Source organism: Vicugna pacos, chromosome 10 (genome assembly GCF_048564905.1).
Source record: "Vicugna pacos chromosome 10, VicPac4, whole genome shotgun sequence".
Classification (NCBI taxonomy): Eukaryota; Metazoa; Chordata; class Mammalia; order Artiodactyla; family Camelidae; genus Vicugna; species Vicugna pacos.
In genome coordinates, this window is record NC_132996.1 from 24,879,530 (window position 1) to 24,893,918 (window position 14,389).

The window sequence follows — 14,389 nt, forward strand, 5'->3', positions numbered from 1 at the left end:
TTTTTGTTGTACTGGTTGTTGCCTGAAAGTTCTCAATTCTAAGGCTTTTGGTTAGTTTCAAAATAAATTACAGCCTTAACTCAAGGCTTATTATATTCATGCTATACAGGTATGCATGTAGATATTAAACACACATCAAATCAAACAACAAATTATTTACTGAGTTTTTCACCTACAGAATAAGCAAGTTATACTAGACTACTATTGAGTTTCTAAACTCCCTGGTCCACCACATAGGAAATTATGTAGGATATAAAAGCATGATTCCTGCTCCCAAGTTTAGATTATAATGGAGGAGATATATAATAAAGATATACATATAGCTTTGTATTTTGGGGTAAAATCAAAATGATTAGGGCAACTAAGACAAATATAAAGAAAGAAAGAGTGCTTTGACTCAAAATGGTCAGTGAAAGCATCACAGAAAAGAATTCATGCAGCCCAAAAAACCAGAATAAATACAACATAAGTTCAACCTTCTATGAACTTTGTATTTTTGAAAAACCACAAAGTTGTCCAAAAAGATTAAAGCAGGGGGAACGAGGGGGAATGACTCATCAAAAAAAAAACAAAAACAAAACTGAAAAACTGTCTTCCCAAAGAAAACAAAATCAATATACAAAATATCTGAAATTCATTACTGTTAACATATTATATTTCTGCTCCCTTCCCCTACCCTCAAACACTGGGTAGAATATACGCCACACCATGTATAATTTCTATTAAACGTCCAAAAAATCTAGATGATTGAAGGACACTATCCTACAATGCCAAATGCCATGTGAGGCATATAACAGTTTTTCTTTACTTATTCTAAGTAGATGTGTAGAATTTAAATTTAAGAGAACATTATATTAGGGAATCATTCTTTTTATATAACCTAAGTTCTCAACTTTAAGAATTTGTCATGATGCTATAAGTACCCCTTGGTTAGGTGAGAGGACCTATGACTTTGCAACCCAACTCTGAATATCCAGAAGAAAGCAAAAACTGCATTGGTAGACAGATAAGGTAGAACAAGACTTTTCACATGGAGCACCTATCAGAGACATCACTTCAAATAACATCATCCCAAAGGGACTGGGGAGATTACTCTTTCTCTTTCTGCTCATACTCAGAGTAGCTGACCACTATGAAGTATCAATGCAGCAACCCCGACAGCTGTGACGCAGAATGAGAGTGTGAAAAACATTCCTTGAGTGATTTCCCTCTCTACTTTTGGCTTATGCTTAGACTAGATAAATCTACTGCCTACCAAGTCTGGTGCTAGGGTCAGAGTGCAATGGCTGAGATACCAGAAGCCTGATCTCACAGCACCATTTGATTTTGCAGTGTACATCCATCTAGACTTCCCTATCTCTCTTGAGGATGACAGCCTGCTGACCTTCAGAAATCTTTCCCCACAGATCATTTAATAAATACTTATTGGACATCTATTACATGTTAGGTACTAGAGATAAACACTGTCCTGCCATATCCAAAGGCAGATTCAGGCATCTTTATGGAAGAATGTCTCCTACGTCTTTACTATAAAAAGCCTGTATCACACTTTTATAGAATCATAAGACCTTCCAGCTAGAAAAAAATCTAAAAGTATGTTTACTGCCATCATCAGTCCTATGCTAAAATCTTCAAAATATCTCCACCAGTCCAGGAACTCCAGCACCAGAGAACTCACTACTTTCCAAGACAGTTTCCTTCCACCTTTGCAGTTATGACAATTAGAAAATTTTCTTACATGGAGTGGAAACAGGTCTTCTTCTGACTTCTACTCAATGAATGTAGTTCTGTCCACGTATCTACAAAGGCTAATTCTTTTCTTTCTTCCATGTCACAATCCTCAAGATAACTGACAACAGCTCTGATGTTCCCCACAACCCAACCCAATCTTCGTGGTCTGTTCTCCATGATTAATGTCCTGTCTCCACCAACCATTCTTCATATAAAATGATTCCCAGATGCCTCAGCACCTAAACCATCTCCTCTAAACTAAACCCAAGATGTTTATATCCCTTCTATGATGTAATATGTACCTTCCCTCTGAAGTATTGTCATAAAGCACAAGGCCTTCACAGTGTTTAATGGCTTATACAGCTTTGCTAGAAATGTTCCAGAGAACATTAGTTCCTCAAGATGTTCTGCAAAAGAAGGGTCCTGTTGGGGAGCATTTTATATTACATATTCCACCCTTCATCTTTTATAACATTTATTAGCACACAGGGGCTCTGAAAAATTCTGCAATAAGTATGTTTTGCTTAACCTAGATTTATTCATCACCCTCACCATGAGTGATTAAGATCATGAAGCTTCTAGAAAAGTCATCCTAGAAACCACACTGTACCTTACTTAAAGTAAATGTCTTTACAGGATGCATTTTTGTATTTGCCTCATGACTTGTTCTATGTTAAATCCCTATCCTTGGTTTTGTCTACTTTTTCTCTCTATTGTACTTCACATAATCTTGTATTCTAGTCTACCTTAAAACCTTTTGGCAATAAAGAGAATACAAAGAAAACTTTAATATTTTTCTTTCTTTTTAAAAAATCTGGACCCAATAAGCCCCAAAATCCTATTCCCAAGTGAGAAAGGGAAAAAAAGAAGATCCAGTTAGGAAGCAAAGGTCAGGAGCTGAGGAAGGTATATGGCCCAATCTTCAGTAACTGACCTCGGCAAGTATGGCCTCAGTCCCTTAGGGCTGGTCATCTAGCTATCTATCAATATGTAAAAATATTTCAGGAGTACTTAAAAGATCCACCCACAAGGTTAAGGGAAACCCTAGAAAGGACAAAATGTTTTGGACTCAGGCAACCAAACTGTATTTATAAGGCTGAAGCTTAAATCTGTGCCATAGTTATTAAGATTGTTGCTTTTCTGTTTGTTCATTCAGTGAAACTTTTACTGGGTGCCTACTTAGAGCCAGCTAACCTCTTGTTAACTGTTGAATACATAGAGATGAATATGATCCTTGTCCTTGAGAAGCTAGTAGCCTAGTGGAAAAGAAGATTATATTATTTATATTATATAAACAACAACAACAACAAAGTATAAAATAAAATGCTCAATGATAAAATAGCTGGTAGTACAAGCAATTTTAGAAGCATAGTATACAAGGAGTGATAAACCTTCCCAGAGTGATCAAGAAAAGTGCCAGAACAAGGTAAAGATGAAGGTCTCTATTCTAGCATGTGAGGAGACAGTTCAGAAATAATTTATAAGGCCTAAACTTCTCCTCCTTGGGGGTAAGGAATGGTGGGGAAAGTTTAGAAGCCATAAGCAGAATCAAGAAATCTTTGGCATAAAAGACATCCTTATTCTAAGACTTGTGTAAAGAAGTCACGAGAAAAAGGATATGAAGTCAATAAAAGGTTGATTCTGTCTTACAGTAGAGTGCCAACTATCAACTATATGATGAATAATGAACTTCAGAAAATCATCAGTGGATGAGGAAATATGGATGCTAAAACTAGCAGATAAATGTTTGATTACAAACATGATATTTATATAGTCTCAAAGGATCTCCCCACAAATTACTATTAATCTCAAAGGGAAATACAGTAACTTCATAATGCAAAAAAAGAGGAAGACATCACCTTAACTAACCAAGAGATCAACGTTATCATCATCAACACTGGGACAAACTGACATCAGTGCCTCTTGATAAGATAAAGCTAATGACACATCACATCTGTGGAATTCCTGCTGAAAATAATGATAAGGAAACATCAGACAATACCAACCTGAAGAATATTCTACAAAGTAACTGATCTATTTCCTTCAAAAAATATCAAGGTCAAGAAACAAAGAAAGGCTGAGGGATTATCCAAGTCCAAGGGAAATAAAGAACCATGACAATTAAGTACAACTAAATGCAATATATGATCCTGATTTGGATTGTGGACTTGGGGGTAAAACTACAAAGAATACGATTAGACAGTTGATGACATTTGACTGGATTGTAGATTACAGAACTGTAACTTCGTATGTCTTGATTTTGATAACCATATTTTAGTTATGAAGAGACTAACCCTTAAGAAATATAAACCTACAAATGTTAAGTATTTAGAGGTAAAGGACATGATATCTACAACTTGCTCTCAAATGGTTAAGAAATTTAAAAATTATAAACACAGAGAATAAGGGGGGACAGAAGGAGAATCAATAACAAAGCAAATGACAAAATATAAACAAGTAGTGAATCTAGGTAAAGAATATACACAAGAGTTCTTTTTATTCTTCTTGTAACTTTTTTGTAAGTTTGAAATTACATTAAAAGAAAAAGTTACTAAAAAGAGAGAGGCTAAACTACAAAAGCAATATAGAAGAAAAATGGACTGCCATATAGTGCTTATGTTCCTAGTAGGTATGATCCTCATGTACTTTGAAAACTAAGCATGAGTTTTAGACAGATCAAAACTTTTACCCCTTTCTCTTTAAATTATAACATACATATCCCCAATCTCTTGCCTTTGTGAGAATGTACTAAAGAGCTATACAAAGACATGGGGAGAGGAGTAAATATGGATTATAAAAAATGGCTTTATAGTCAACTGTATTAGATATGCCTGTTTTGAACTATGAAATTTTTCTGTATTATGGAATACTTTAAAAAGAAGTAATATACAATGAAAGATAAAAAAACAAAAATAAAAATAAATGCCATATATAATAGATCAAAAAGCAGAAACCCTTACACTCAATTATTTTTAGAAACAGTCAAACTTTTGTCTCATTCTTAGAATGAAAATTGAATGCTGACTAATGAAACGGCATGTTAAGGAAGTAATGATTGGCTTACAGGTCCCTTATGAAAAGACTAGCAATTTCAAAAGATACCTGAGATTACGTATATGTAGACATCTACTGTTCAGGTACCCATTTTAGCACCGACTCATAAGTTCAACGTTTTACCTGCTCTGTGAAGACATTTCTCAAGGGGAAAAAAGTCTAGTATTATTCAAATAACTGCAGACTTAAAAATAAAAGCAGAAAAAGCAGCTGATACGTTGAACCAAGAATGAAATATATACATATAAAATCAGTAAGTCCAAAAGAAATAATTAGAAAATAAGTATTACTCCACTGTAACAAGACATAAACTGATTCAAAATCAATACAGAATAAAGTAAATCTTAGCAAACTGATTCATAAAATATTACTATTATTGATAACAAAACTATCCATTTTGTAAAATGAGTGCCACACTATTAAAATCAACATTCTAATTTATTTTTAATTGATGAGTTTTTAAAGACCATTTCAAATGAAGCTTTCTTGTGCTCTCCACTGGAGTGTAAACTTTCAGCCCTGCTTTTTTTTTTGCTTGTTACTAATAAAATTCTTATACTGGAGTTGTATGTGTATTTTTTTTAATACCGTATTCTAAATTTTAAGCTCCTAGAATACAAGAACTATATTTTATTTAAACCTTGTAGGGTGTAGCAAAATGTTTAGTACATCGTATAAACTAATCAATAATTGTCAAACTGAATTAATGAAATAATCGGCTTGAATTAATGGAATAATCAGCAGTTTGAACCATCAGTAAGACTTATCTGATCAGTAAGACTTATCTGGGAAGACTCCACTGAAGAGTTAAAATAATAAAATGTCTGCACAATATGAAGAATCTGTATTAGAAAAGTGAAGGTGCTAAGAAAGCATTCCATAGAGAATAATGGGGAGATGAGAAGAGGAAATGGAATGAGTAAGGAATGATCAAGAGAAGATAAACAGCTTCACTTGGATGCATCAGAGAACATAAGCAAAGGCATAAATACACCACCTGTCAATATGGGTGGTTAAGATAACTGATAGACATGGGTACTAGATTTGTAGAAGATCTCAAAGCTTATGATCATGAGTTTACTTCAAAGACTTCCTAGAAGAACATGATTAAAACAGCACTAAGGATTAAGAGTTTTCCCCTAGTACAGAGTCTGGCCTTATAGTACCTTCCTTATAATTAGAACAACCATACAGTTATCATCTAAACTGAGTGAATGAGAATGCTATTAATAATTACTCTAGAACAGAAAAAACTAGGACTTGTCCCTTGCAAACTGCAATGTATGGTCACCCTACTTACAGCCCACTAATAGCCTCACCTCTGGTCACATAGATCCTTTCTCAAGGTTCAGCAACAACCATTTCAAAAGGTATATTCACCTTCTTACATACTTCTCCTGTTTACTCAAAGCAAACAGAAGGACTCACAGCTCTATCCAATTTGATAATACCTACCTGCCAAAATCATCATCTAAAGTTTACCAATTATTTGATGAACATATGCCAGACAGGAAAGGATGGTAAGCCTTACGAAAAACAAAACTTCAGCTCACTGATTACATATCAAACGAAAGACAATAAAATCAAAAGAACTGACAAATCAAAGCATACATGTTTGTTTGAGATCCCTAGATGCAACTATTTTGGCACTATGTTAGCAGTAATTACATAAATCAGAAGTAAAGTGGATCTTACCTTGGGAACTTTGGGAGGACTCTGTAGAAGAGGAACTACTATCTGTGTAACTCTGTGGTTCTTCTTTTCCCTCCTGAATAGATGAATTACCAGCTTCTGCCACCCTGGATGCTTGCTGTAATGTTTCTGTGACCAGCTGCCTTGTTTGTTCACTAACAACTGTGGCTTGAAATGTCACTGGTTTGGGTTTAATAAGAACCTAGAAGAAAAGCAGAAATATACCCAGTATAAATTTTAGAGCATTTTAAAAATGCTTAACTTCTAGGTCATAAACAAGTGTTTTCCTGACATGGAAAATCACATTCTGTACATGCATAATGCTTTGGGCACAATATTGTTTATCAAAGACTAATTTACTCTATGAAGAAATTATAGCAGGCCACATACAACATTTTAACTGGTACATGCCAGACTACAACAGCTATGATTCTGACAAGAGCCTTTGCCCCTGTTTTTCCTTGCCTAGAATGACTTCAGGAGTCATTTCACAATATGTAGGATATAGAGTAGAATGGTAGCCATAAGCTACTGATGGCAGAACAGAAAGACAAGGTGCCTAGACTCCCAATGGAATTTTTGAGCCACAATAGCAGGCCAGGATTCCCTTCCTCAAATATTTATCAACACAATAAAAAATTAAACCCTAATTTGTTTAAGTCACTGTTCTTCAGGTTTCTTTTCATTAGCAACCAAATGAAGTTCCTTATTTAATTATTAAAAAAAATTTTTTTTTAAATTTAAATTGTTTAAAAACATTTGGTGGGGGGATTGGGTTTATTTATTTATTTATTTTAGAGAAGGTACTGGGGATTGAACCCAGGACCTCATGCATGCTAGGCACGTGCTCTACCACTGAGCTATATACCATTCCCGTCCAGATGAAATTCCTAATTAACACACCTGCACAAAGTAAACTTGCTTAGGACCTAAGTTATCTTTGAGGAAATCGCAGATGAACGCTGATTTAGACAACTATGAAAAGCAATATGGAACATGTGGTAGACAACTTCTGGCAAGGGTCAAAACCATAGACACTAAAACAAGTGAAATGGAAGGAAAGTTCAAACTGAACCATTCCACTTCAAAATTTGACTCTAGGAGTTAACTTCACTTGGGTACATGGAATAAAAATGTCACCCTGTCACAATTACTTTTTATTTCACCCATATATAAGATTCTAAACCTTTTCAGGCTCTATTAAGTCATCCATTTCCCAAAATTCAAGAATGAAAACATAGGTTATAGATGACAGAGCAAAGCAACTGTTACAGTTAAAGGCAATTTGAATTTGCTTCTAATCACAAAATTTATTTGTTTAGATATGTAAACTATTTGGCCACCATTCTGAGGGAACTGATTCTAATGGCAAATTATTAGTTTATAGGTAAATTATTATCTTCTACAAAAATTCTAGAGCATTTCTCAACCAAAGCTGACATTGCTTCCTTTGATAGTCTTAGAAAAGCAGTTAAAGTACATGCAAAATAAAGAGTAGCCTAGCTACACAGGATTAAATGCTGAGCCTCAGTTTCCCAGAAAAGTTCCCTTATTGTCTACTGGTTGAAAAAGGAATAGATCTCTAGCTTTTCCATTACTCAGGTTTCAAGTAAATCAAATTTTATAAGTAAAGATAAGCAAAGTGCTTTAGAAGGCCATATAAGCTTATAAAAAATAAATACTTTTCTTTGAGAGATTTATGAATAACTGTCATGCTCCCTCAACCATCTACTTCTCAAACAATATACACCTTCAGCGAATTTTATTCCAAGAAATCCAAGGGGATTCTTTTCCCTAATCTTTGGTCATGACATGACACAAATATTTAGGTATCAAAAAAGTACTGAAAAGAGAAACACAGGTTTTGAAAATAGATGATTATACACATTCAGTCATAACTTTAAACAATATGATTCTTTAAAGATTACTGATCATAAAATAAAATTTCTACCTTGGAATTTTAGGAATCTGAAATATATCGGAGTCAAGAAAAATCACATCTTATGGCATACCTGTGTTTTCCCTTGCTGCCCATAAACAATTTTTGTTGGGATGATTTTAGCTGCTGGTTGAACTGCAGAACCTATTCCTTTTGGTTGAGTGACAATCATTTTGGTGATGGGTCTTGTAGCAGTGATAATAGCTGGCTTGGCTCCTGTTGGCACTGTCTGAATAGTCTTTTCTCCCTAAATTGAAGTCAGTAAATATATGAGATTTATATGCATTTAAATGATAAAACTTATCCTTTCACTGAAGTATCACAGAAAGGTTTCACTGGGACGATGGGAAAGGGCTGTAAATTATGCAACAAAGTACAATGTTTCCAGGCAATCAAAAATCTTAGAGCTAGTTAAAATGATCTTAGAATTCATCTGACCAACTTTCTGTCCAAAGAAGGCATTAAATATTTCTTGATGAGTGAATTTCTAAAAATTACCTCATGTAAGAATACATATTATACTGTCTCATTCACAGAATACATATATTAAAGTCAAAAATTATAAAAGAACATATATTAAAATGTTAACAATGGTTATCTCTCAGAGTTTGGATGATAGGTCTTGTCTCCCCCATTCATCTTTACTTGCTATTTATATGAAATGAACATATGTGTGACAAAAAATTACTATTCATTAGATCAATAGCTAAATGTACATATACAAAATAAACTGCCTAAGTTCCCCAAATATGAAATTACAAGGATATATAGCAGAATGTCTTTGTGAAAAAGTATGGGCAAGAGATGAAATCAGCAGAGATATTAACATTCTTTCTGAGGTTATATGGGAAAACACAAAGGAAAAACTTAGGACATTTCCCACATTAGTATATTACTAATATCACTTTAGTCTATTAATGAGATAGTTTAAGCCCATTAACTTTTCACCATTTTCTGCATTTTCATCTGTTTTGTTGCTAAGTACCGTTTTCTGGTCATTTACGGAGTCAATACTTGAGTTTAACTGAAATAAATTCAAATACAGTAATTTCACTAATCTATTTAAATTTAAAAAATTAAAATCCATAAAATTAAAAAGGAAAGGATCTAAAATTTTTTCACCTTATTACTCTTAATTTTCTACATGCATAGCCATCTAAACTTAGCAGCCAGTAAAAATAAAGCACCCAGGTGAGCTGGCAAAAAGGTAATCACTTTGTGAATTTATAACAAATGATTATAAAACTCTCAGGTTTAAGTATCTGCTGCAATTATCTAAGGGAAACACGAAGTGTCTGCCACTTGTGCGATTACTTAACACACACACCCTTCAAAGCAGCATCTCTGGAAAAAGCTCTAGTTCACTTGCCAAAAGCTGCTAGTTTGTAAGTGGGCATGCCTATTAAAATAGCCCAATGGGCTATATAACGACCCATTCAAACCAATCAAAACCAACTATCAGGCTATTTTTTGGAAAAGCTCTTCTGGGGTGGGTGAGTGTGTGCGCACACGTGTGTGTGTGCGCGTGTGTGTGTGTTGTGTATGCGTACACAGGTGAGCAAGTTGTAAGTATAGGTGTATGTACATATGTGGTGAAGAGGATAGTCTTATACTCTGATCTGCTTGTTTTACTATCATTTCCTATGTCAAACTTCCTATTAGACATATCCAGCAGCTAGGATCCACACACCACTCTTAGATCTATGTGACCTTAGGACCTAAGGTACATGGCATCATAATATCAAGTTCATATCAAACTTAATACCAAGTTCAAGAAATTACAAACCAAAGATAAAGGGTTCTGAAAACCTAAATTCTAATCCTGGACTTATTTTTGGCTTACTATATGAACACAGGCTAGGAAAACTCTACGTTTTGATGAGAGTATCTAATACTGGACCCCTACCAATATTGTAAAGACTGCGTTGCCTAGGAAACTACTAGAAATCAACTACAATGAAGTATAGCATTCTTTTTCCTAGCAAAGTAGGGACATTACCAAGCCTAACAAGTTAAGTACAAGAGTAATACTATAAGAAAACACAATTTATTGAGGATTTCCTATGTGCCAGGCACTGTTCTAAGCACTTTCAAAACAGCTACCAGTTTACTGAACATAATGACTGGTAGAGATCATCATCCCCAATGTACAAATGAGGAAATTAAGGATAAGAGAAGTTGAATAAGTCAGGGTCAAACAACTACGATACTCAGAGACAAAGCCTAGGTTTGGCTAACTCTAAATCTCTTAACCACTGCCTACAGAACTATAAATCAATCTGTTATGTATTCGATGTTTTTTCATTAGCTCAAAGAAGTAAAAATGAAAAAATGAAAGTAGCAAATCCTTGTCATTAATTTAGTCTTAGTCCCAAATATTTCTCTTTGCCCGGCCCAGGTGAAATAATAGACTGGTATCTATTGGCCATAAGCAAGAATAAAATTGTCCTCTAACAGAAGTCCCTCTGTAGTTAAGACAGTGGAATCCTCCACCTGGACCAAGCTAAGCATCTAAATCATGGTCATAAGCAACCTAGCCATGAGCAACATGTTTTAGAAGTTACTGTGAAAAATGGCATCAGTAGGTGGTATTTTAACAGTTATTACATCACAGTAGTGGTAAATCAAGCCATTCTGGCCATTGTGGGTTCTGAAGTCCTTAGGCAAATATTTGTATAGCTGGTCTTTAAAATCCTCAGTGGATTGCTGAGTCTGCAGTTCAAGCTCTTACTTACTCCAGCATTTAGCAATGTTGTGACAACGTTTTTGCCCGGGAGGCCTTGAATGGTCGTTCCTTTTCCTGTTGTCTTTTGCACAACAATCACATTGGGCTTGGAAGTCATTGGGATTGTAGTGATTTTGGTAGTCGTTCCTTAGAGAAGGGGGGAGAAAAGGAGGCCTGAGTTAAGGACTAGTGATATTTGGTTATTTCTGTTTATGTTGCACACAATTAATACATGTAGTCAATGTCATCCCTAGATGACGTGAAGACTGTCATGAGGATGAAAATGAAGGCCTGAAAGAATAAATTACAAGTTGTCCTACAATGAGAGCGTATTAAGAGTTAACTCTTACAGCATCCATCTTTTTGGAATCTGAGGACCTACACACCAAATTCAGAATCTAAAAATATCATTATCTCTTTCCCCATCAATATTCTCCTGACTAGTTAACTGAAACAAATCAGAATCTCTAATACATGATAAATATTTCTCCCAAACCTGATATTATTATCTATGTGACTAGTGTGATAGGAAAACTCTTGAAAAACAATATAAAAAAGAGGTAAACATTTATCAAATAACACCAAATTGTAGAGAAGATTTATGAAAAGAAATAAGTCATCTATTTTTACGTGACCAAAAAAAAAAAAAAACAACACTGACTCACAAACTAAGTCAGATAAAACGTGTACCCTTGGAATCTGTAGCACTGAAGAGTCTGAGAATGAAACTCTGATTTACATACATATATGCATATATTTATATTTTCAACCATTGAAATCTATTTAGTAGATCTATATCTACTAATCCAAACATAATATTACCTTGCCCTCTCCCCTGTATCCTTCCACAATCTACTTCTTTTCCACCTATCAAATCTACCTACCAAATTTATACCCTATACTCTTCTAATTGTCCAAATTGGAAATCCTGAAGCAAATCTTTGACTCTTGCCTTGTCTTTAGTCCCTGTATCCCCTAACAAAATGAAGGCCCCTTGAGCTCTACACTGTATCTTTTTATGTCACTGACTCCTCAGTGCTTAGCATACACTGTATGGCAATTACTCAAGTAATCATTGTTCAATGAGTATGTGAATGAATTCACCAACACATGTCTTCTTTCAAAATGTTATCAATGCCAGCTCAAGAGACAGGACCTCATCTCTCTTGCCTTCCCATATTTCCTCCCTATTTCAAGTTTCTCTATCATGCAAATAGCTCTGATGCTCCCTGTCATATCAAACATCCTTAAAAAAAAAAAACTAATTTCATCATGTCAAGAACCAACAACATATGAAATTGGTTAAAAACCTTTCAAATCCTCATTGTATTTAGTCCCAGCTTTCCCTTTTGGGTTTCAGAATCTTTCATGATCTGGCCTTAAATCTACCAACTCGATCTTATTTGTTCCTACTCTACAACACACATCATAAACTCTAGTCTAACAAGAAACTTCTTCACTATGGCTTCCTATTACCTACCACACAAAGACTAAACTCCTCTGCTTAGTCCTCCAGGTTTCCTCCAACTTTAATTTTCAGGATTATCCAATATAAACCTCTCCTTCAGTGTGTTGGTTTCAACATTGGTACTTGAGCACACCAGTCCCAATCCCAATGCTACTTTGTGCCTGTAATTTCCTCTGCCTATAAAAACAGGCAAGTCATACTTCTCGTCTATAGGCTTGCATATCATTTATCAAATGACTAAGCAAAGAATGAATACACATTAAAAACATGACTGATTAATATATTCTCAAAAAAAATAAAATTTTATTCTTTTCTACTGGAAAACCTTAGCATTCCTTACTAGAGATTTAGAAGTAAGATTGCTCTAAGAATATTCTAGTTATATGTCAATTTTTGGCAATCTTGTTACAAAATCGTTATAATACACTTGCCATCATCTAATGCCTTATCAGTCCAAAGTAATATGCTCAGGTTACATAAAAAGGCACTTTTAACCATGGACCAGTTTCACAAATGTTTTTCCCTTTATCTGTAGTCTCTGAATAGTGAGGGGTTAAGAGCCACAAAGACAAAGCTGCCCATTATTCATTTATATCAACTTTAACTCTTAATTAACTCCAGTCCCTCTTATGTGATTATGATGCCTCCTCTGACAATGCTGCCTCATCAAATATTTGGTTAATAAAAAAGTATTTTTAGAAAGCAAACATTAAAAACTAGCTCAAGGATATGTAAACCAAGCTTTAATTCTACACCAAAGTATAAGAACCACTTTTTTGACAAAACTTGCTTTTAACAAGTGAATTATACACATTAACTAAGAAAATGTCAAATCCTTTTCATTACAGGTATGTCAACTTATGAGACAGTTACAAATCAAGTTTACCAACTTGACAAAATGAGGGGCTATGTTAGAAAATAGAAGAAAAAGGCATAGCATAAGGAAAAGCAAGTATAGCATTATATTAAGATAGAATACAATTTATGTCTAGAATTATCAAATTATAAAAGTTTTAAATTCCAATAAGCATGTTTCTATATCTCAGCTGACATCTATGTTATATTGAAGACTTACTCATTTTTAAAAAAATGTTTCCCTCTATGCTACACAGTATTCAATCTATAGTTCTCATGCTGTAAGAGAGTATACACAGTTGATTTGTTTAGTGTTCTTTAGTGCAGAGAATGCACCTCATGTACATCACTACGTATCACAGCACCCAATCCGGTATCTGGCTCACATCATATCAGAGAACTCGCCTGTATATATACAGTCTTTACTATAGCCAAGATACAACAGGTATAAGTAATTGTGAATCACATTTGGATAATGGGCTATGATACTGACACATTCCAGGGATTTTTTATTCGAAAATAAGATGCCTGTAAAAGTTTGAGCATTATGGTAGGTAGGCTTAAAGAACACAAATTTATTGGTCCAGATTACACTATTCACAGTTCCTATATCACGCCGACAATCTTGATCTCTTGGGTAACATTTGTATGTTACTTTGCTCAAAGAATGAGTAAATGAATGAACAAATGAAAAAATATATAAACACTTGCTCCTTGCCTGGACACTGTACTATAGATCAAGAGAATCAAAATCAAGTCTTATCATTGTCACAGGTTCTCAAAATGTCCTGAGAATCAAGGTAATGAGTTCATCTCTGAAGTACCCAATCTTCTGCATAAAATAGACATAATTTTTCAACCTGTCCTCAACAAAGCTCACCAAGAGACTTACATATCTGATAATTCTCTCTATATATACACATAT

The 14,389-nt window shown here is 34.5% G+C and overlaps 1 protein-coding gene across 12 annotated transcripts in view; it reads right to left on the bottom strand.

Annotated features, from left to right (window-relative positions):
* Positions 1-14,389, bottom strand: part of EMSY (EMSY transcriptional repressor, BRCA2 interacting) — a 75,866-nt gene that overhangs the window by 16,230 nt on the left and 45,247 nt on the right. For all 12 annotated transcript variants that reach the window (XM_006203315.4, XM_006203314.4, XM_006203312.4 and 9 more), the window contains 3 exons: positions 11,152-11,288; positions 8,490-8,663; positions 6,481-6,679 (listed from right to left, as the gene is read on the bottom strand). In XM_006203315.4, coding sequence (XP_006203377.1) covers positions 6,481-6,679; positions 8,490-8,663; positions 11,152-11,288 — 510 coding nt within the window. The remainder of the gene's footprint in view (positions 1-6,480; positions 6,680-8,489; positions 8,664-11,151; positions 11,289-14,389) is intronic.